We start from the raw sequence: 24,025 nt of genomic DNA, 5'->3' as shown, positions 1-24,025 counted from the left end.
CTGTAGGGCTGGAATCCAGCAGGGGGCAGTGTTATGTCACAATAGCCCGAAGGCTGTACCTTCCTAGCTAGGCAGCGGAAGAGAGCTATTATCTAACCTATAAAAGGCATTTTTGTCTGTCTGTCCGTCTGTCTGTCTGCGTACGCTCGCTTGCGGGGCATGTGGCCCTCGGACCGTAGGGTTCGCGTAGAAAAAAAATTGCCGGGCGACACGCCCAGGGCCCCGTGCTTGGCATAGGCAATTCTGTTTTCCCATCCCTAAACTTTAAAGTGGTTAAAATCGCGTTTCGGTGCGATTGATCTATATTTATTTATTTACATTTGCCGCCCGGCTCGCTGCTGCGCATGCGCGAAACGCCGACACGAGTTGTTGCCCCTGGCAACGCACTCACGTCGTCGCTGCAGTGTGGACGCCATTTCTCATTCGCGTTCAAAATGCAAAACATGTACACGCAACGCTGAGGTAAATTCATAAAAGTGTCACGCCCTCTTCTCTCCACCCCAATGTGTACACTTACTATTATAGGGTCGGTAGATACTAAAATTATAGCGATTAAATAGTATTATTGTAGCGTGGGGGGGGGGGGTGGTAGCGGCCCAGCCCACAGCCTCCGCCGGCCGGGCAATCTAGGCGAGGCCGGGGGCTCTGCACGGGACTAGGCCTCGTCACGGCACTGTCAGGTGAGTACTTTGTGCTATAGAGTCGATATATACTGCTACTAGCGGGAAAAATATATATTTTTAAAACGTCTAAAACTTAAAAACATAACATACAAATGAAAAGATAACTCATTAATTTAAAATAAAATAAAACCCGAGCACGCCAAGAATCGATTCTTTAAGTCGCGCCAAGGAATCGAAGGTTGTAGATTTCTTTAGAATCGTCTTGAAGCGACGACGCGCAACAGAACCATCCTTGATAAACCAGCAAATCTTAAACAGAAAACGTATTTCGATATAAAGCTTTCGTGACTGCTGTTCCAGACATACAGTACCCGGGCATTTACAAACTAAAGTGCCTCTGTGGTAGTAGCTACATTGGAGAAACCAAACGACATATCTCGGACCGCATCCGCGAACATAAAGCAGACTTGAAACACGGTAGAACGAACTCCTCTGCCGTGGCAGATCACTGTTATAATTCAGTGGGCTCACATGACATTGACTTCTCCAAGACGGAGGTTCTTTGCAAACCAACCGGCTACCATGAGAGATTCGTTCATGAGGCCATTCACATATACAAGCACAGAGACAATTTCAACCGAGAAGATGGATTCTGGCTTAGAAACTATTGGAAAGATGTTTTAAACCATTTCGGTTCTTAATTAATTGTATTTTACGATGACCTTCAGACCACAGCTTTTTCGCTGGCATTGACTCTTAATACCTCTCACACCACGGTTAATGGTATGGTTTACAACATGGAGTATAACAGCGCCTCGCAGCTGTCTCTCTCCCCCTCCTCCGTTCCGACCATGGATGAACTTGTCCGTCTGAACGGGGCTCGTAGCTATCCGTGGTGCTAAAGTTTAGTTTAAGAATCCACCCATTTTTTTCGCCATATAGCATTGTGATATATAACGACTTATTGTTGGTAGCTTAGCTGATTGGAGAATATAGAGTTTATTGATAACATTGAGGTAATTTATATTTTAGTTTTTTATTGGTTCACTATATAGTATTCATTATATATTGTAGTGTATACCCAGTTACTGTGAATAGCTCAGATGTGTAGGCCTTGACTTCAACATAGCCATTTCTGTGACCAGTCACAAGCTAATCACTCAGTTATTTCAATGCTAAATTCGCCTAGCTATTTCAATGCTAAATTCTCCTGTTTGATTTGTACTAGGTGCCTCTGTAATGTGTATGCTCTGACTTTAACATAGCTATTTCTGTGACCAGTTACAAGCTAATCACTCAACTATTTAAATGCTAAATTCTATGCTAATTCCTTTGTCAAGGGGTGCCTCTGCGGATGTGTATGCTTTAACTTAGCTATTTCAATGCTAAATTCTATGCTAATTCCTTTGTCAAGGGGTGCCTCTGCCGATGTGTATGCTTTAACTTTAACATAGCCATTTCTGTGACCAGTCACAAGCTAATCACTCAGCCATTTAAATGCTAAATTCTATGCTAATTCCTTTGTCAAGGCGCTTTGTTTCTTCTCACACAGTTTAAAGGTCGCGATCTGAGCGTGGCTTTTTCACTCCAGCACTGTCCTTCAGACAGTCTCGTCCCTTCACCTGATGAAGGCCGCTTGTGTTGTGGCCGAAACGTCGTGAGAATATTATTGTGTTATTTTATTTTATCAATTTATTTTATTCTCCTTCTACGTGACTTTACCGAAAGAAGCAAAGAAGAAAAATCACGACGTTTCGGCCACAACACAAGTGGCCTTCTTCAGGTGAAGGAACAGAACTATCGGGACGACAGCACTTCAATGACCGCTGCTAAGATTCGCAGCGTCTTTTAAGCTCTGTGGGAGGAGCAGGGCGCCTTGACAAAGGAGTTTACATATCAAAAATAGCTGTATTAAAGTGTTGAAACAGCAGGGTGTTAAAGTCAGAAAATTAGCATGTAACTGGGGGATTAGCATGTTTTTGTTGTGTAGAGGGTGCGGAGGATGGGTCACTGTGTGTGTGCAATAGAAACGGAAAAGTTAAAGATCGGCAAGAATGTGCTGTAAGGGGAGAGTAGAAAAAAGGGTTTAATAGAAAGTTCGGAAGGAATATGCTTGGTATACCATTACTTGAAATTGCTGTTAGAAATTAGTTAACGTTTGGTATGATTTAAAACGTCTTTTCAATGGTTGCTTAATTTGAAACCATCCTCTCGGTTGAAGTTATGTCTGTGTTTGTATATCTGAATGGCTTCGTGGACAAATCTCTGGTGATAACCTGTAGGTTTACAGAGAACCTTGGTATCAGAGAAGACAATCTCATGATCACCCATAGCATTGTAACAATGATCAGCCACAGCAGATGAATTCGTTCTGCCGTGTTTCAGATCTGATTTGTGCTCACGAATTCGGTCAGAGTACAATACCCAAAATCCGTGACCTGATCCCTTCCGTGAAGGATGTCATTCCTGACTTACAGTACCCCGGAGTTTACAAATTGATCTGCACCTGTGGTGACTGCTATATCGGGGAGATGAAACGACATGTCTCTGACCGAATTCGCGAGCACAAATCAGATTTGAAACATGGCAGAACAAATTCTTCTGCCGTAGCTGATCACTGTTACAACACCGTGGGTGATCACGATATAATTTTCTCCGATACCAAGGTTCTTTGCAAACCCACGGGTTTTTATCAGAGATTTGTTCACGAGACAATTAATACTTACAAACACAGAGAAAACTTAAACCGAGAGGATGGTTTCAAATTAAGCAACCATTGGAAAGATGTTCTGAATCAAACCAAACATTAAACTAATTTTCAATGGTACAGTATATTTTTTCAAGTAGTGGTATCCAAAACTTTCGCAGCTGCTTAAATTCCCTTTTCCCACCATCAATATGTAAACTCCCCCCTCCCCCCCTCGCCGACCTGCACATGTTCACCCCCTCTACACCGTTCATCATGCTAAGTCCGCCAATTAAATGCTCATTTTTTATGCTAATTCCTTTGTCAAGGCGCTCTGTTTCCTCTCACAGCTTAAAGGCCACGGTCTGAGCTTGGCTGTGTTCACTCCAGCGCTGTCCTCTAGACAGTCTGGTCCCTTCACCTGATGAAGGCCACTTGTGTTGTGGCCGAAACGTCGTGATTTTTGTTGTTTTATTTTTTTACCTACATGACTTTACCGAATAGAACCAAAGAGTACGGAGATATGTCGTTTCATCTCCCCGATATAGCAGTCACCACAGGTGCAGATCAATTTGTAAACTCCGGGGTACTGTAAGTCAGGAATGGCATCCTTCACGGATGGGATCAGGTCACAGATTTTGTGTACTGTATTGAACCGGACCAGGATCTTGTGTTTGTTTAGAATTGTGGTGATCTTTTTAGTAACGCCTGCTATATATGGTAGTGTGATGGTTTTGACCGGAGTATCAAGTGGTTGTTTCTGTATGGAGGGAGAAACAGCTTGGTGGATGGTACGGTCAGAGTATCCGTTTCTCTTGAGGGCCAGGTGTACATGTTTTAATTCACTGGTCAGGTGGTGTTGGTCCGAAATGCAATGAGCCCTGTGGTATAACGTTTTGATGAGATAATTTTTTTGAGCTGGGTGGTGGTGGGAATCAGGCTTCAAGTAGGAATCTTTGTGGGTGGGTTTCCTGTAGACAGAATGCCCCAATGAGCCATCAGGTCTCTTCTCAAACAGAACATCCAATAATGGTAGCTTGCCATCCTTCACTTGAAACTTTAGTAGTTCGATATAATTCACAAACACTAGGAAGGATTTGCCTCTACTCGTGCCACACTGAGAGGCTGTGCTTGGTTTGGGGTAGAAACACAAGTCTCTCGTGCCATAGCCCCGAGGTGTCTCGCTCTCGCCCCACCATTTCTGCCGAGGCGGTGACATTACCTACCCAGCAGAGACATCATGTGATCATCAGCCGTGAACAATCAACTCATAGATGAAGGCGTCCTCAAGTAATCGCCACCACTCACGGTTTTGAGAAGTGGATCCTTATCATGATGTGTACTGAGCATGGCGACTCAGGGCCCCAAGTGTGAGACTTTGCCTTGCGCTGATAGGGTGCCACGGTGGCAAGATGTTAACAACCTCTCCTTGTATGCAGGAGGTCGTGGATTTGATCCCGACCATGACCCCTGCTGTATATTGGATTTTGCATGTTCTCCCCGTGGTCCCGTCGATTTTTCTTCGGGTCCTCCGATGTTTCCCTCCATATTTAGAAACACGCCTTTATAGAGTGATAAGCAACTTCGTTGAGCTATCATTTGTGGCCAGGTCACTTCTGAAAAAGAGCTATATTGCTCAGTAGGCCTTTGCTGGTCAAATAAAAATGGTTTCTAGTTTTAGTTTTGTTTTATGGTAGTGGAAAGGAGGGACACACTTTAGTAATGAATATGACTGAAGGGGACGTATGACAACCAGCTTGCCTTGGTGTGTTTGATGTAGATAAACGAAGTGCTTTCGGTGTGCGTTCGTAGATCGTGAATATATCATCATGTTTGAGACACGCCATTCTCTAGTGGCAGTGAGGTGTCTGCAACGGGCATTATAGCAAGCCCAATTCCTGATGTATCCACATATGTTTTTAATACGAATCCTGGGCTATTTGAATGTGGTTTTTGAGGCGGTGATCCAGTTCCCCCTCCACTAAAACGGGAGTACTGGAATTGGTATCGGATTAATCATCGCAAATAGGACCCTCCTGAAGATGTTTACGGGATCAGTTTCGAGGGTAAATCGCTATTACGCCTTCAGTATTGATGTTTGTTGCTGGCCGTGTGGCATTTGGGCCAGTGAAGTGCGGTGAGGTCAATGGCTGGGGAGGCACTGGCTAGTGTCAGAGCCAGATTCACACACTGAGGTGGGCGTGGCCTCACTGGGGGCGTGGCCTCACAGAGTGGGCGTGTCCTCGCTGAGGGGGGCGTGTTAGACACGTCCCCCTCAGTGAGGCAGATGTGATAGCTGCCTCCCCTGGTGCTTTTTCATTGCAGTTTCATGACGAGACCAGCGAGCCTAAATATCTTTATACACATACGTGAAATAAGTTACCTGGAGTATAGAAGGCGAGGAAATGAAATGAAGGGGTCTACAAACATTACATTGGTGACATACTGAGATAGTAACAGGCACGCGCTTATTGCCCGCGCTCCATCCAATTACTGAGGGGTTGCGCAATCAGAGGGGAGGCTGAGCTCGTCGCTGCCTCACCTCTCGTCTCTTCCTGTATTTGCAGCGGAGCTCCGCAAATTTGGCGATTTTGACTATAAACATAATTGGAATCATACAGAAATTACATTTATAACACAGATCAGTGGAAAAATCTTAATATTTCTTTTATTCTTTTTTTACTTTTCGTAACAGCTATTTTCATTGGAGTATGACAGGTGAGGCTCTGCCTCCCCTGACCGCACGTCTCTGGTTTGGGCCTGCACCCAACAACCGTGATTCAAGAGCAACTCAAAAGACTTTGCTACTGCTGTACTGATTCTGCCGTGGTGTAATGGATGTCAGAGTGGACTTGCAATCCAGAAGTCGCCAGTTTTGTTCTCCCACCATGGCAGTTGAGGGGCAAAAATTTGTAAACCAAACCCACTTCTGTCCACCCAGCAGTATCTATGGGTACACCTCAGTCATTCAGCTAGTCGCATGTGGTGGGGTAAAGGGTGGGTACTCCCGTCTCTTCTAAGACATATGGCAAGCGTGGAAGAGTAGGCCAAACAATACCCTCTACAGGGAGCTCGATAGGGAACACCCTTCCACCAGCAGGAGCGTGAGTAAGAAATTGCAGAGCTGCACCTTTACACATTTTACCACGGTTTGTTGTGCATGTGCTGTGTATTTTTTAAGTGCAAATATTACGAGCAACGAGGCCAACATTTTTTTCTATGCGGAATGTTGGTTAGGGCACTGAATTGCACATTAGAAGTGGGCTGTTTCCGAATTCCGCAACACAATTCATTGCATAATGTATCGTTGACGATAATTTCTCTCTGTTGCAGGACGCGGCCCATATACATAGAGAAGATCACCCTGCACATGAATGATAACAGCAGCAGATTTAACTTCCATAAGGGGGGGGGTTACTTTACAAATAATTATAATTCGTCCAAGTCTCCAGCAAGTCCCCTGAGTTTATGTCCAGGGGACGAGATCAACTAACTCCATGACACATTCTCTTCGCAAATATTTGACCAATTTGATAATCCATCAACACGGGTGGCAGATTTGTTAAATTATCAACTCGGTGAGGTACGATTGCCAGGGCAGATGTAATGCTGGCTGAAAGTTTAGGGGAGTGACGTAAGAATCACCTTGCAGCACTGCGAGTCGCCTATATTTTGTCAAAACTGCTGGATGATCGCTAGGGCAGTATGGGTCATGGTGGTTACTAGGTGGGGAGCTTAGACATTGAATTATTTGCAAAGTAGCCCTGCAAGCAGCTAAACAACACCCATGGTCACTATCCTGTTCTCAGTTGCTCAAACAAATAAACTTGAGCTCACCTTTATTATCAGAATGGGAAGATTGATTTATACTTGGAGGAATCCGATGAGCTATGAAGCTTTTTATAGCTCATTGGGCTTGGTGATTCAGATGCAAGCTTGCTTAGGTTACGAGATGTGACGAGGTTTGGGCGCGTGCCGGGTGATGTGGCCAATGGGGCCGTGGTGTTGGACGCGCTCGAGGTGGCCTCTGCGTGGAGCCAGTGGACAGAGAGGGCAGCGTTCACAGTCGAGGGTCGGGTGCCACTGTTGACTCCCCACAACAGTTTTAAAGTCGCGTGTATCGCCTCCAGAGAGAGATGAAGCGAGTCGATCCCCTCAACTGGAATGAAATATATTTTGGGAAATGAAATATGGGTGAGGAAATTAAAGTAACATACGCAGGTGACAACAACTATGTTTTATTTGACCAGGTAAGGCCCACTGAGCTATAGAACTCTTTTTCAGAAGCGACCTGGCCACAAGTGATAGCTCAACAACGTGGCTTATCACGTGGAAATTATAGCAGCTAAATACGCGTGATGTTGATTCTAAATGTGGAAGGATAAACCGGAGGACCAGGAATAAAATCCACTCGGCCCCTGGGAGAACATGCAAACTCCAAAATATACAGCAGGTGTCAGGACCGGGATTGAACCCACGGCCTCCTGCATACCGGGCGAGGTAGTTAACATCTCCTAGCCACCACGCCGTGCGTCATGCTGAAACTAAGTTGAAGCACAACGGGCTTCCACCCTGGCTAAATAACAGGACAGTGGTTATGAGTAAAATTGTTACCAAAAGATATGAATACTGAAATACGTTCCAGAGCTGATATCAGTGTGCAAAATAATAATTATACAAAAAATAATGCCTGCTAGCCTGTTGCACATAGCGGTTATATCCCCGGTCAGTCTGAAGTGCTGCAGTAGTTCCTTAACGTCTCGGAGAATTTCGATTTAAAGCTTTCGTGACTGCAAGGATTCATCTTCTTTGGTTCTTTCGGTAAAGTCACGTAGAATGAGAATAAAATAATAAATTGATAAAATAAAATAACACAATAAAATTCTCACGACGTTTCGGCCACAACACAGAATATTTTAGCGTTGTTGTTTTGTTGCAAATAAATGAAACATTTTGAAAATTGATAAAAACCTTTGAAGGTACTATCTAAAAGATGGGTATTACAATGGAACCCGTAACATTTTGCAGGAGTAAGCTACTTTGTGTGAATATGATTATGGTTATTTTAATCATTAAAATAGCCCAGCTATGAGTGACTGAACTATTCGTGTGTTTAATGTTTACATATGGACTTTAGCACTTCCCAGTCCAGTGATTTGACACATTAAATAACCCCCGTGCCACTTTTGGTTTAGTTTGTGATTGCATTTTGCACCACAAGTTATCTCGTTGCACGCAGTCCTGAATTTATGTCATCTGCTCGGCATTAGGAACCATTGCTGAATACAATCACACACAGCTGGTCTTGCACGGCTATTGAACTGACTTTGCTATTGATACGGTTGAGCATTTCGAAGAGGAATGGCAGACTTTGATAGTCTTCTGCAAGGCATCGGGGAGTTTGGGCCCTTCCAGCACCGCGTGTTTGCGATGCTGTGTCTACCCTGCACCCTGTTTGCCTTCCAGTACCTCAACATCGTTTTCCTGGGCCAAGTCCCTGAGCACCGCTGCAGGTTGCCCACCGAGACGAGACGAACGTCTTCCCGGTGCGGCGCGAGCCTCGAGGCGGCACATAGAAACCGGAGCCGCGCATCGGGCTCGCTGGAAGACCAGTGGAACCTTCAGTGCATGCGTGTCAACACTACCACCTGGAGTGACTCGAATGCTCCGTGCGGGCTGGCTCCATGGGGCCAGGGAGACGAGGTGCCCAACGTGTCCTTTTCTGGTCGCCTCATTGCGTGCGACCACGGTTGGGAGTTTGACACCGAGAAGACGGGACTGACGTTAGTGTCAGAGGTAGGTATAGAGGCGCTGAGCGCGCAGCGGTGGACTGTGTTTGACGGGTGCTTATTTCTCATGCAACTCTGTAGCGTACGAATTCGGCAATATAGCGGTGTGTTATTATGTTACCTATGCGGTAATGCCACCATATGGCATTCTTGGATGAGTACGGTACGTACATTATTTCACCGAATTGGGCCGGGCTTGCCGTGGCGCGCCAAGCGCGGAAAAATCTACACAGATTTCATTGTCGATATGAAGGATGGCCAATCAATCGCTAACAACCTGACCCTGGCCCATAGGAATATTGCAATCCACCATTATATATGTCTGTCTTGAAAACTCGCCTCTTTAAACTGGCCTTTACTTGCTTGTTCTGGCCGTTTACCTAGCTGGTTCTGTTTATTTCCTGCTTTCCATACACGGGCATATTGGGATCTGCAAAAGTTAAGTATTATTACTACCTGGAGGGGAGTAAAAATGTCTACTCGGTAATTACAGCCGATGCTGTCACGCTCCACAGCATGATGAATCATCCAGGTAAGGCTCCTGAGGTGTGTGCCACCCACTGTTAGCAATAGACAATGCCCTTTGTCTGGGTGAAGATCTTAACATGTTATCATGACCTCGGCCAGTGGTTCTCAACCTGGGGTGCGCGGACCCCTGGAGCACGCGAGGTGATTTATAAATGTGTGAAATTCTATCATACACGAGAGTCATTGGTGAATAACCATCTATGAATCTGCGCAATATAAAGTAAATACGACAACATTTAAATCCATATGGTAACCTAGAATGATATAAAATACCTTTCTAAATGTGGTTTCCAAGAGTAAACAGCGAGCACGAACAAATTACCTCATGCATGCAGAGCGTCCCTTGATTTGCTTTTATTCGCTTGCAGTTACTAGCAGCTAGTTAGGATACCTCACAAAATGGACAATTGGTTAAAATATTGATGTTAATATTCACACATTTATTTCCCAGAACCATGTTGGGTCAGGCAAGCGGGTACACTCGGTTCAAGCGAAATTCAACAAGAGGGGTACAGCAGCCAAAACAGGTTCAGAACCACAGACCTAGGCCATTGATGCCAACAATAGGACAATTGGTAAGAGGAACACCTGGGTTTGCAGAGACGATTTTACACTTTTAAAAACATGTGTTGGATAATGGGACGCTGCCGTGATGTAATGGTTAGCACACTGGACTTGAGATTCAGAGGTTACCAGTTCGATTCCATCTGCTGGCACTGAAGTTGAAACAACGGTGCAAGTTTCTTAAATTCACTGGCCTCTGTCCACCCAGCGATATATATGCATGTACGTTGAACTTATTTTGCACCGTACGTAGCCAACCGTGATAATCGGAGGTGCGGAGGTAAAAGACAAACTAAACACAAAAAGCGGTTCTAAAGAAATAATTTTCAGTCTAGATGATTTGAACGTGCATTGGTCCAGTGGCTTCCTAATATCAGAAGGTAGAGGATTCCACACGGCCGCAGACGCGCATCGGAATGCGCGCAATGCAGTGCTAGCCAAAAGCCGCCGCGAGGATGACCAGAGTTCGAGTGATGGTATAAATTGTTGCACTACAGTTAATCGATTGGCATGTCGTGTGTGATGTGATCAAATGTGAGTACTGTACTCCCATCTCCTCCAAGACATCTGGCCAGTGTAGAAGAGGAGACCAAAATACCTTCCAGGGGAACTTTCTAGAGCTCCATCTCGCGAAGACCCTTCTGCCGGCAGCGGCGTGAATTGGTAATTGCAGGACGAAGCTTCTGCCTTTTGTGCACGCAGGAGGAAATATCTTTTCTCTGTTGCCCTTCATTTCCAAAGCTCAATGCCGAGTAGATTCCAGGATCCGATGCGATCGGGCGCATTCCGTTACATGCGCTCTGGTAAAATGACCCACCCTGGCTCAGACACGCCATTAATTAATGAATAAGGTCCACAAATTACACTTGGGTAAAGTTGGTAATTGGGCCTTGCCTACTACCCATCTGAGCAACTAGCATTGGATTCCAGTTGGATCGCTGATACGAAGAAAGGCATATAAACATGAACACCACATGATGTGGGGAATCCTCCACCAAGCAGGTAAGGAAAGTCTACTGTTTGGTAAAAGGTAAGACATGATCTGTGGCATTAGTGATTGAAGACCGATAGATGGATAGGCGGTTATACTATTTGTTATGGGAAACCATCGATTGGTTATTGGGATTTTTGTTTGTGGCCGGATTGCAAAATATGTTGCCAACTTTCTGTCTGTCGAGGAGGGCATTAGTCGAGAATGAACTCACGGCAATGATAATTAATTGCCACAGGTTTTACACTCTGCTGTGTTTTTCAGTTATGGTCCCACAAAAGCAGATATATCTTCCTTTAATGCTGCATATTTTCCCCCCATTTGTATTGTCGAGCTGTCCGATGTTGTTTTCGTGTTGAACCGCAGTGTTCTTCGGCACGATATCCGACGTTTCACGCCACGTGCCCGGAGGTCAAGTTCCTGAAGAAAAACGCATCGGAGAGATATATTCGTTTGTTTAGCAAACATGTACATGGGTAAATTAGGTGTAGATGTGGCGTAAAAACACGTTTAGTTAAAGTATTGGCACTAATCTAATTATGTGTACCCCACCACACACCTGCACGTGGTCACCTGCACGTGGTCACCTGCACGTGGTCACCTGCACGTGGTCACCTGCACGTGGTCACCTGCACGTGGTCACCTGCACGTGGTCACCTGCACGTGGTCACCTGCACGTGGTCACCTGCACGTGGTCACCTGCACGTGGTCACCTGCACGCCGTTATGGGGGCTGATGCCCCCCTCCCCACTCCCCATTAGGTGGGGGCCGACCTCCCCCTCACCCACCCGGGCGGGGGGGTGGCGCCACTTCTAATTGGTGGGGGCTGATGGCCTCCCCCCCACCCGCCATTGGGAGGGAGGTCAATCACCTCCTCCCCCTCCTCGCGCGTCCTAACCGCGTGGATTACGTAATTGTTTGACTCGCCGCTGTGTGGGTTTAATTAATAATTTACACTAAGCCGTTCTGCCAACAAGGTGAACGTTCGGGCGCGGTCCGGATATTAATAAATAAATCGGCGCTCACGCGGCCCCCCCCACTCACTCACGCGTGTCTCACCGTTAACACTGCGGTGCACGTACAGACACACGTGACACTCACGGGTAATACCCTCGCTCCCTCCAAATTAAATCAACTCTTATCTGCCTAGGGGCTTTTCCCTCCCACCCCACTGTTTACCCTGCAGCTGGGTGCTGGCCTTGAGGTCCCCCCCCCCCCCCCGTGTTGTGTATGCTTCATCGCGGCCGGCCTGTAAAGCTCTATGCTCCCTTTTTGGGGAGGCCGCCATGTAATCCGATCTGGGGGGCTCAGCCAATTTCCTGGTCCGGGGAAACCGTGGACGTCTCTGTTAATGGGGTCCTCGGGTGAAAACCCATCATACCAGGTGATCCCTCCTCGAGACCCTACGGAGGTGCATGTGAGTGTTTAGTGGGGCGTGCGTGCGTTCGTGGAGGGGGGGGGGTGCAAGGAGAGGGTAGCGCCGGCCGAGCTGCTCCGCTGCGGTGGTCACGTGCGCACGTGGTCACGTCATTACTGCATATGTTTTCGATTGAGTTTACTTGTTTTCTTGACTTCACATTCACCACAGGAAGTAAAACATCTTGCATCCACTTTAATGAAGTAGTATAACTCGCTCACGCACGCTGTGTGCTCCCCCTCCGATGTCTGGGTGTGCAGTTTGACTTGGTGTGCGAGAACGCCTGGCTGCTGGATCTATCTCAGGCTCTCCTCAATGTAGGACTCTTGGTGGGAGCCATCCTCATGGGTTACGTTTCTGACAGGTGAATTGGCACGCAGGCGTTTGGAGGCCCTCGTGCAGCAGTGGACTGAGCAAAGAAATGTAACATGTGTATGCGCAGCAGGCGAACATTTCGAGAAATGACCCCCTGCTGAGTGTGCTATAAATATATTTTGTATACACACAGTGACGTCGTGAATAAGCCACTTGCGGGTTCGGCATCAGCGTGTTCATTTGCACCCTCCACCACAGATATGGGCGCCGATGGAGCTTGATGGTGTCTATCGTGATGCAGACCATCTTCGGTGTTCTGGTTGCCTTTGCCCCCAACTACGCCGCCTTTGTGTGCATGCGGACTCTGCAAGGGATCTTCAACATGGGCAGCTGGACTACCGTCTTTGTGACCGGTACCTTGTCCTTGCTCATTCTTAACGTACTTTTTTTCATAACTTTTTTCTACATTCTCATAATCTTTAAAAATATATATTTTTACAAGGTCCATTGGATGGCCATCTTTCTAATCGGTAAATCACCTTGCTCATTCTTCTGAAGAGATTTTTGTTTGTATTAAGAATTTAACTGAAAACGGCCAACCGTGTGATATTTCAACAATGGTTTTCGTAGTCAATGATACATACGACCAGTAACTTGAGGCAGGATGTTTATTGTTGGAATTGCACCACGCGTCAGACAACATACAAAAAAACTCGATGCTTTCCTCATGATTAAAACAATATATTTGTTACAATGACATTCTATTATGTTTGAAAACACAATCGTAAATCTCAATGTGAAATACTTGAAATATTAATTTCAATATTCAACATGAAGGAAAAGAGGGGTTCAATCAAATGGCAGAAAGTACAAGCTAATGTCACGCATTAATATCTTCTAAATGTGAGTTTAACACGTAGGCTTTCGCGACCAATATCATCCATAAGTAGGGTTTTTTGGTTAGATCGCGTTCTGTTTACGTGACAACCCTTACTAGTTGGCTGTGTCGGGTGGTGGCAGGTTTTAACGACAGATTTATATATTTACACGATCTAACCCAAAAAGAGCATCTATTCAAAATGGAGCTTTAAACACATTCCTGCGGAGGGAGCTGGTAGGAACGTTGGGTTGCTCGGTCAATGGCCAGGGTCAACGGTGGCATGGTGTATTCCGCAAATATGCCCGACTGTGAGGGCGGGCACAAGCCAGCGTGAGTAGGTTAAACGTTGAGTTTTATAAGGGCACCACGGGGTGACCAGCCCCTCCCCACCCAGCCCCACCCCTCCCACCCCCCACCCAGCCTCACCCTCCCCACCCAGCCCCTCTCCACCCTCCCCACCCAGTCCCTCTGTACCCTCCCCACCCTCCCCTCCCCACCCAGCCCCACCCTCTCCACCCAGCCCCTCCCCACCCTCCCCACCCAGCCCCACCCCTCCCATTTTTGGATGCACGACGGACGGACACAATAATCCCCTGTGGGCTGGTGTAACCAGGAGATTCCTTCCAGTAAAAAACGATTGTGTGAAGTGGACTCAAGGAACATGGAAAAAAAATCTTAACCATGCCTAAAAACAGAGAAAAATATCACTTGAAACCTGTAAAAAAGAAGCGTGACACTCAACCTCTCAGTCTCAGTCCACGTGGACGAAGCATGCGCCTGTCTGTCACAGGTCCCAACTGGGACTGACTGCGGACCGGGTCCAGATATATCAGAGGGGAGACTGCAGTGCGTGCCTTGTGGTGTATGGACTGCACTGAGGCCTGGCTGGCCATGTTGGTTAGGGTTGCAAATTTATTGCACCCGAAAGCAAATTTATAACGGCGTGGGGTGGGGGTGATGGGCGAGTCTGGGGATGGATAGGTGGTGAGTGAGAGGTGATGTGGCGGGGGGAGCGGTGGAGGGGGGAGCTTCTCTCAGACCCCCACCTGACACACGGGGTGCTCAACATAATCATCAATACCATGGGTACCTGGTTCCTTCTGGCCAGAATGAGCCTTTAAGTGACTACATATATTCTGCTAAATATTTTCTGGATAATTTTATACTGCAAGTCAATTCCTGTTAATACCCCATGCCGTTGGGGGGGGGGGGGGGGATAAAAAAAACCCTTCCCATCCTTGTCCTACCTCCAAACACTTGATGCACTTTCGAACCTCAGATTTCCTTTCATGTGTAGGAGAAATGTATCGCTCTGTTTTGCAGACTTTTCAGTTATAAATTATTATTATTACTCTTTGGTTATTTCAGTACGCACTCTCTCAAATTTAGCAATCTTTGGAAGAACGTAATCAACCAGGTAGGGTGTTGACTGTTGTGTTAGCCGACTCTCTGTGCTGTATTGCGTTACATTTCTAAGTTTACTAGGTTTGTTTTCTCTTCCATTTGTACCTGATGATGATTGCTTGTGTTGCAATCGAAACGTCGTATGCTATTATTTAATTGATTATTTTCTCTTTCTACGTCACTTTACCGAATGAACCAAAGAGTAATTTCTGCAGTCACGAATGCTCCAAATCATCATTTTTCTTGCATGAGATAAGTTCCACAAACATCGTATTTGTTGTGCTGAGTGTGCCATGTTCATGCGCGACATTGCCCATTTGGATTTTGACCTTGTCAAAGTTGATTTTGGATTGTTTTGTTAGTGTTTTTTTATATTCCGTAACGAGGTGTCTTCGTTTTAACTTGGTCCCCATCGAACACGCACATCGATTGCCCACTGGGTTTTATCTGTGCCAAAATAAAACCTAAATAAATATGACTCGAGTAAGTGCTACGACTGACCTACTCACTCACAGATAGACAAATTAAGCTTCTAATAATGCAGATACATTCGCCTGATGTCGTTTTTTTTCCCCCACGTTCCATCTCCCCGGCTTTGCCCATGCCTCGTGTGTGCACGTAGCTACCGAGTTTGTGGGCTCAGGCCAGCGCAGGGTGGTGCACATGGTGCTGCAGATGTTCTTCAGCTTTGGAGTCATCATGCTGTCTGGTATCGCTTACTACCTACGCACGTGGCGCTACCTGCAACTGGCTCTCACGCTGCCAAACGTCGTCCTCTTTTCCTACTACTGGTACAGCGGTGACTATAATACTGTAGTATTGCGTGCACACCAAAACCTGCACAATATGCAGTATTTCCTGCAGTGTTCGTTGTCTCAAAGCAAAGGAGAAATATATCAAAGAATACCACTCTAGATGTGCAGCATTCTACGTACGGAAAAAAAGTTAAACTTTAAACCCAATCAGATGGTGTCTACAATAACAGTGCATGCACATAGCCGGAGTTGGTGATCTGTAAAAAAACAACATATTTGACGATATGGGCTCCGTAAACTTCATGGCGGTAAAGTAATACAGCAGCATAATCAAGCCACTACATATTTATATTTCAGCGACACTAAGACATAGTTATATTGTCTGCAATCTCACAGAGTAGAATACGTCTCACTAAGTACTCTTGAGTACGAGCATCTGATTTAAAGAACACATCCAGGTTGCTGTCGTAAATAATGAAGAGTACACAATTGTGCAACTACATGCATGTTCTCTGCAGGTTGCTGCCAGAGTCACCACGATGGCTTATTTCCCAGAATCGTAAAGAGCAGGCTTTCGGTGTTTTAAAGAAGATAGCGAGCGTGAATGGACGGGAGTTATCTGACAACATCCGAAAGGTATACCTTGTGAGGCTTCGCAGGCATACACAATGCTTCCCCGCTACATTCCCACAAAATGACCTTCGATTTGTTGACTCTAAAATGTTTTGTTTTTATTGTCTTATTGAAAATACTGTATGCAGCTGCGCCTTAGGTAAAAGGTAAATATGCAGCCCTGCAAATACTCAATTATGCCACTGCTAGAGGGGGGTCTTGAGAGTCCACTCGAGGGAATTTGGCCTCCTCTTCCACGCTGACCAGACGTCACGTGTGACCTGAGAATCAAGCAACTATGGTGAACTCAATAATCCTACTGAGTGGACAGAGGTGGTGGGGAAGAAGTGGCGGGGTGGGGGGGGGATATCGTAAATGTTTCTCATTGTTTCAACTGTCGTGCCGGGAGATTGACCCCGCGACCTGGATTTGAAGTCGAATGTTATAACCATTTCACCAGAGCAGCATCACTGGGCCTTGGGACTACACCAGTCGCGTCACTTGATGTAGGAGCAGGGGGGTGCCTTGGTACCCCCCTGGTGGCCAAAGCTACGAGTTGGGGCCCCCTTGACAACCACCATGAGATTTGTTTTCAAGAACAGCGTAAAAGAACAATAAGTTATTTAAAACGCGGTTTACATTTTTTATGAAAACTGCTTTCATTAACGTTCCGCATGTTATTTTACGTTATTTATGGCAGTAATGTTTGGCTTACGCAAATTGCGCAAATCAAATATTGGTGCCCCATCTGACCAATTGCTGCACCCCCTGAGCTGATAATGTAGTTACTCAGCCACTGGACTACGCGAATGTTACATCATAATAATACTTTATGTCCGTCGAAAATGTAGCTGTGACAGTATTGCGAAGCCGATGCTCACGAATGTGAAAACATAGTTCGTAATTTTGTTTTGCATTGCTTAGAACTTTGAGGAGGTGACAAGAGCCGATGAAAAGGCTGGCAACCCATCAATTGCAGACTTGATGAGGTCCGCAAAGATTCGCAAGTACACGGTGGTACTGATGATTTACTGGTAGGTGCTTTCTCTATGGCCTCCTGCTACACCCTCAGGATAAAAAAAACACATGAATCACACTCTCCTCTCGAGTACCTTACATTTTTTTTTCATATATACTTTAATGCGCTTTTTTCTTCCACTTTATATCATATATTTGTTTTCCTACTTCATCAAACTGTTAATTATAGTTTTCTCTGAATGTGCTTCTTTCCTCTTTGTAAAACCATCTGGAGGCTAAATATGGATTATGTCATCCCATGAGGATGACATGACGTCATCCCATGAGGAATACATTTCACATCCTCCCTTTTGTGTTCATGTTTTTGTCTCATCGGTGTTTTATTCCTGAATGCGCTCACAATGTTTGAAACTGAAAGCACAAACAGCTGACAGATCTGGAGACCCTGCACTGGCTTTCATCTCACTGACAACTACCCTACAGCATTCCTTTATCTAACTGTGACAAACAACCTAGAAATCTGACTTGTTTCTAAATAAATAAAACTAACGACATACGCAGTGTATTTTAACATATGATATACTGCATATATTTAATAAAGGAGTGGTCATACGGTGCAGTGGATAGTGCACTGAGCTATGAACCTTATTCAAACCTAAATTTGAATCCTGGCGCATGGCTAATATCAATGCTGAGTGATATTTTAACTATTCCTGAGCCAATCATTTAACAATCCACAGGGACCAATGTGGCGAAGCACAGTCAAACAGCCCTCGCGACGGACACGGCATGGGCAAGTCTTCATCCAGCAGCGGAGAGAGAATGGCTGCTGATGATGGTGATCTTGATCGATAATTATCTCTGATGTGTTTTCGTGCTGAAACGCATGTTGCTCGGCATAACGTCTGACGTTTCGCTCCACTGAATCGTGAATGAAGTTCCTGAAGAAGCCGCCGGCACGTGGAGCAAAACGTTCGGACATCGTTCCGAGCAACACGCGCTACAAGCCGACAGCGCGTCGCTAAAGTTATTCTGACACAACTGCAGAAATCCGACGCGAATTCTCTTGTCCGCCACGTGCAGGTTCGTGGTCGGTGTTGTGTACCAGGGGCTGGCGATGAGCACGGGGAATATCGGTGATGACGTCTACCTGGCCTTCCTCATGGGCGGGCTGGCTGAGATTCCCGGAGCCCTGATGGTGATCGCGCTCATCGATCGAGTCGGGAGGCGTCTCCCCATGTGCGTGGCCCCTGGGCTGTCGGGTCTCGCCTGCCTCGCCACTGCCCTCGTCCCCCATGGTAAGCGGTGCGGGACAAGCCAGCGTCTTTATTCGGTGGCGTGCTGCCACTGTCGGGTGCCGTCGGTGTCCGGGCATCCAGAACGTTCTTAGATATAACCAAGACAGCCACAAGATATTTGGGCGAAATCACGTTTTTTTTGGTTTGTTTTATCCCTTGAACAAGGTGACAAAAATTGCGATAATGCCGAGGATAGAATCGTTAAAACACAGTGGCGCATAAACAGTACGCTCACACTAATACGTGGGCGAATTGAACCCATCTGTACCGTGACCAACAATCACTGGGAAGCATTCACTTGGTAGGGCACACCCAACCTTCCAAAGAGTCTGTGTCCCTGACCTCATTACATGGAAATCATTCAAGGTTCAGTAGGAATTCAGTGGGGGGAATGCGATTTTTTTTTTATCGGGTTAACATGAGGAACCTAGCGGCAGTGTTCTGTATGTCTCCTGGTGTTAGTGGCTATAAATTAAGGGAGTCTTCAGAGTAGAGACGTGACCATTAACTCCCTTACTTTTGATTCAAAGAATTGTCGCATTTCATGGTCAACATTCGATTCAAGAATAAATGTTTAAACATTGTGAGGAATTTGGCTACCACTCGTGATTTCAGCGCTCGTGTGAACATATTACATGCAACATATGTGAATACAACACGTTGATTCTTGCTCGTTTCTTTGCATATATTATGAGCGGGGGAAAAAATAATTCTACATTTATCAGAGGATCATTGCTTAGGTACAACTCGATTATAAAGGTTACAGGTGCATCGGGGAAGGTGGGAATGACTAAATTCACGAGACTTTCTAGAGTGGTTGGTGTGTGGCGTTGACGCACAGTGTGTCTGTATCAATTAACTTAAAAATTACCACACTTAATCAAGTATGACCTGTTGCAGATATTGGTTGGCTGAATATCACTCTGGTGACACTGGGCCGCCTTGGACTGACCATGGCCTATGAGATGGTGACCCTGGTTAACAATGAGCTCTATCCGACGCACCTCAGGTGAGCAGACGTGATTCACGTGTGGGCTCGTGAACAATACATCATGCAAATTGTTTAAGTTCTACTGATGTCCCCCCTCTGATGTTTCTAATTTACAGATCTACCAATTTTCACACATGCACTACATCTCGTGGTCAAATGAAACACTGCATTCATGGGGTTTTGGTCGATTGATGGAGAAAAATTAGCCTTGGGCGAGCGACAACTTATTATGTGAGAGCCACAGGATTTAACTTGTAACATTCTGTGGTGAGCGCATATTCATAAAAAAAACATCAACGAAACATAAATAAAAACAAATGTAATAATAATTATGTTGTGCTTAATAGTGGAGAGAGCATTGTTGTGTAATGCTGTTTATATTTGCATCTTATCACATCCCAACTCTCATTTTTGACAAGTAAATCGACTTGTGTATAAAGTAGGCAAATGTGAACAGCTCATCAATCTGTATCATTTGAATACTTCCAAGGATGCATTTCCCGCCAATGTCAAGACATCCCAACAAAAGAGTCGATTTCTGAAAACGGAGTCCCATCTTTGATCAGCCGTAGCTGGTAACGTGATTGGCCCTTCTGCAGATCCTATACACCTATAAATAGCCTATCAATGCCTCTTGGCCACTATTGGGTCACCATATTTGTCTGCTAGTCACATTTAAGTAAGCAGATATGTTGGGCTGTAAACAACTCTCAATTGCCACCAAAGCACTAGACTGAATTAAACAGAAAATAATGCAATTAACGTGAAATAAGGACGAAAGGTCAAGTACCAAAGAAAATTGTTCACGATACTGTACTATGAAAACTAGTGGACACATGAATAATTTAGAAATGGTCCATTACTTCTGAGGCTTGCATATAGCTCAAATGCCACTCGTGCTGTACTATATTGACCAGTACTATACTAACCAGTACTCTAGATACTCAACACCGTTATCTCGTTTGCAGGAACATGGCCATGTCCACTTGTTCATCACTGTCTGGTATCGGTGGAATAGTCGCTCCGTTTGTCCTCTACCGTCTTTACACCATTTGGAGGCATCTACCCATGGTTATTTTTGGTACGAAATACACGCACATTAGCAACAATCAACTTGTCAGTAATGTACACTTCATTCATATAGACAGAATCGCAAAATTCCATATTAGGCTTAAAACTGGACGTGTGTCAGTAAAAAGTGAAGATGGAACCGCGGATGTTCTGGAATCACTTGCGTACGCGACCTCGTGTATTTTGTACTTCTGGTGTTAATGCATTACGACACCGATGGGACAAATGAGTACGTAGAGCAGGGGAACACCTAAAAACGTACAATAAGTTACATTAACTTCAACAGTTTCGAGAACGAAAATGGAAGGACAACCTTGAGTAAGCTTTGTATATAGCTGGTCGTGAGTGACTGATTTTGAAAGAGGACTACAAAGCTGACATTTGATTTTGGGCCCCATAAATCTGGCATTAAAAAGAATGTGCAACTTTTACACTTTTTACCTCGGCTGACTGAATTTTGCACCTGGAGCTCAATCTACAGGACAGATTTCCAAAACCAGAGTAATAATTTTGGGTTAATAACATTTTATGAGTCTTTAAATTATTTTAAAAAATACATTTGTGCCTACACGCATTAGTTTCGAGAGGTTTTGAAGGGTGTTGATTTCAAATATATCATACTTTTCTTTATAACTACATTTTTCGGGTACTCGAGCTGACTGAAAGGGGAATTCAACTTTTATCGCACTTGTGGATATCCACAAACTAGTTTTACTGCAGTTCGGGTCTCTTTACGTCATCCCGAGAATGAGTACAGCACTTTGTACAAGGCAGAATGAATGTGTGCACTCTGCAGGAACCCTTGCGATTATTGGCGGGTTCGTGATTCTGCTCTTGCCAGAAACAAACGGTCTTCCTCTACCAGAAACCACCGAGGATGCAGAAAACATTTCCAAGTATGTTGATTTGATGATGCCGGCAGCGTTCATTGGTTACATTTGACCACAAAAAAAATCGATTTCACTCAAAAAAAGAAAGTGCACGTGAAGTTTAATCGTCTTTACGTTATTTTGAAAAGTATGCCAATGTGGACACCGTAGCTATTATACATTATTTTACATTGAGTTAGTTTAGACATGAAATTATATAACTCACTAATTATTGCATGTGGAGGTAATTTCTGTCAAATAATTAATATTCGTTTTCAAGTTATAGACAAAAAGTGTATCTGTCAAAGACTCGCGTTCAGTCACGCTAGTTTTGCACTCACAGCAATTAGTTAAACCGAAAATTATTTGATTACTCGATTTTAACTGTTTTCCCAAACACGTGCCGTTAATATAAAAAAAAGACTTGAAAATGTTTTTTTATATTCATATCATAAAACTATGCTGTAAATATATGATAGCCAGTATATAGTGTATGGTACTGTAAAACAATAGCAAGTGCTGTGTTGCAGTGCACTCTCTCATACAAGAATCAGAAAATGTTCAGAATCAGAATATGTATTCATACTGGAGTTATCCGATGAGCTATAAATATATATTTTTCATAGATGTCCAGTAGAACGTGCCCAATATTCACTTTCGCACAGGAAACAGAAAATGCTGCGGTCGCGCAAGTTTGAGACCAAGAACCCCTTGAGAAATGAAGATTCTCAGGCCGATGGAAATGTGACTGCTACTGAGCTCGAGTTTATAAATGTGAAGCAATGAGTGTGCACGATACCGCGTGTGAACAAAACTACCATGCGTATTAGGGTGCCTCGGCTCATTAATGCTTTACCTATGCTAGTATTTACATGTTGTTTAACAATCAAAATTCGGCCATAACACGGTAATATGCGTACGTTAGTTGTTGCGTTGAGGCAAACATGTGCAACTATTTGATTATCAACGCAAGATTATTGCGATACAATTGCAGAAAGTTTAAAATCACGAAGATATGTTTTATATGAAACCATTTGTTTGGAAGGGCTTTTGAAAACACAAACAGGGTACTTCTAAATCAGACATTGGCAAAGTACGGCCTCCGGGCCGTGTACGGCCCGTTGGGCTTTTTAATCTGGCCCGCCGAACTTGTCCAAATGTTATTATTATTGAATTAAATTTTACCTTTCTCCTGTAATGCCCCCATTTCCCCATTAGATGGCGCACTTTGACCGGGAGTGTGGTAATTGGTTTGGGCGCAGGCCTCAGATGTTTTCATGATGTTTGATCAGTCACGTTACGACATGTTTTTGTATTGTTCATGTTCGTGCAATTTGTTAAATTGCCTTGCAAATAAATGCTTTGCTACCTGTTTAAGGCCAAATCCTTTCAAGTAATGATTTTTACATGTCATATATATTAGTTCACACAAACACTCCATCCATCTGTTCCTGGCCCGGCCCCTCTGTCAAATTTTAAAACCCATTGTGGCCCGCGAGTCAAAAAATTTGCCCACCCCTGTTCTAAATGGATTATTAATTCTTAATTTTTAAGCGGTGCAAGAAGAGTCGAAAGAAATGGTGGTTATGTTCTCATTCACTTACAAATTGAATTCATTTCATTAAAAATATATATTTTACATCGCTGTTGCTATCATTTCAAGGGTATCCATTGTATCATCTAACAATGCATTGCTGACAACGTTAACCGCTACACTATAGGGCAGCATATAACGCCCATGATTGAAGGTTGCAGTATTCCTCGTCATGATATCTCAAGGGCATTTTGAACACTGGCAGAAAAGTGTAAATACTTTTTTTTCATTTTTATATTTAAAGGAGAAATGTCACTCCAGAAATAGTGTAATCTCTCCATAATTGTCTACAGATTACAAAAGTTGACATTTTAAATATTTCATTTTTGGACATTGCCGTGACTACGTTGGGAATCTTGCATGCCTTGTAAACTTTAATATACTGGAATTTACCATTGGAAACCTCATTTGCCAGTAACAAAATATGATAATAGTTTTTTACCCTTTTATCTGGCAACAAAACTGACACCTTTTTTATAAGGAGTCATGTTTACATTGACCACAATACCTGCGGTCGGAACGCAAACAAAAAACAACACCTCTGATAATGTATGCACTGTCCTTGAAATTGATTGGTCCACACCCAAGACAGCTTTCTTTAGAGCCTCGTCTCACATGGTGTTGGACCAGAAGACGCCAAAAGGCGCACAACTCAAAGAC

General features: G+C 44.5%; 1 protein-coding gene across 4 annotated transcripts; it reads left to right on the top strand.

The window, feature by feature from the left end:
- The first annotated feature begins 364 nt into the window (after positions 1-364).
- Positions 365-23,144, top strand: LOC116939343 (solute carrier family 22 member 3-like). Of its 4 annotated transcripts, none has more exons than XM_076065163.1 (12): positions 365-462; positions 8,776-9,105; positions 12,859-12,962; positions 13,172-13,326; positions 15,820-15,988; positions 16,471-16,588; positions 17,489-17,598; positions 18,626-18,840; positions 19,741-19,849; positions 20,800-20,912; positions 21,699-21,798; positions 22,437-23,144. In XM_076065163.1, the coding sequence occupies exons 2-12, from the start codon at positions 8,938-8,940 to the stop codon at positions 22,555-22,557; spliced, it is 1,482 nt and encodes a 493-aa protein (XP_075921278.1). In that variant the 5' UTR covers positions 365-462; positions 8,776-8,937; the 3' UTR covers positions 22,558-23,144. The 4 variants fall into 4 exon arrangements, with proteins under 4 accessions (XP_075921278.1, XP_075921279.1, XP_075921277.1 ...); XM_076065164.1 differs by having other exon boundaries at positions 394-680; XM_076065162.1 differs by lacking the exon at positions 365-462 and having other exon boundaries at positions 8,497-9,105.
- Positions 23,145-24,025: the final 881 nt, after the last annotated feature.

Source organism: Petromyzon marinus, chromosome 6, assembly GCF_048934315.1.
Source record: "Petromyzon marinus isolate PM22_M1 ecotype Great Lakes invasive population chromosome 6, UKy_Petmar_22M1.pri1.0, whole genome shotgun sequence".
Taxonomy (NCBI): domain Eukaryota; kingdom Metazoa; phylum Chordata; class Hyperoartia; order Petromyzontiformes; family Petromyzontidae; genus Petromyzon; species Petromyzon marinus.
The sequence above is the reverse complement of the archived record's forward strand: the minus strand, read 5'-3'. Positions and strand labels throughout refer to the sequence as shown.

Coding starts and splice junctions, on each gene's coding strand:
- LOC116939343 (XM_076065162.1), top strand. CDS start 8,671: ATGGCAGACTTTGATAGTCTTCTGCAAGGCATCGGGGAGTTTGGGCCC. Junction 15,989..16,470: donor GTCCTCTTTTCCTACTACTG/GTACAGCGGTGA, acceptor TGTTCTCTGCAG/GTTGCTGCCAGAGTCACCAC. Junction 21,799..22,436: donor GATGCAGAAAACATTTCCAA/GTATGTTGATTT, acceptor ACTTTCGCACAG/GAAACAGAAAATGCTGCGGT.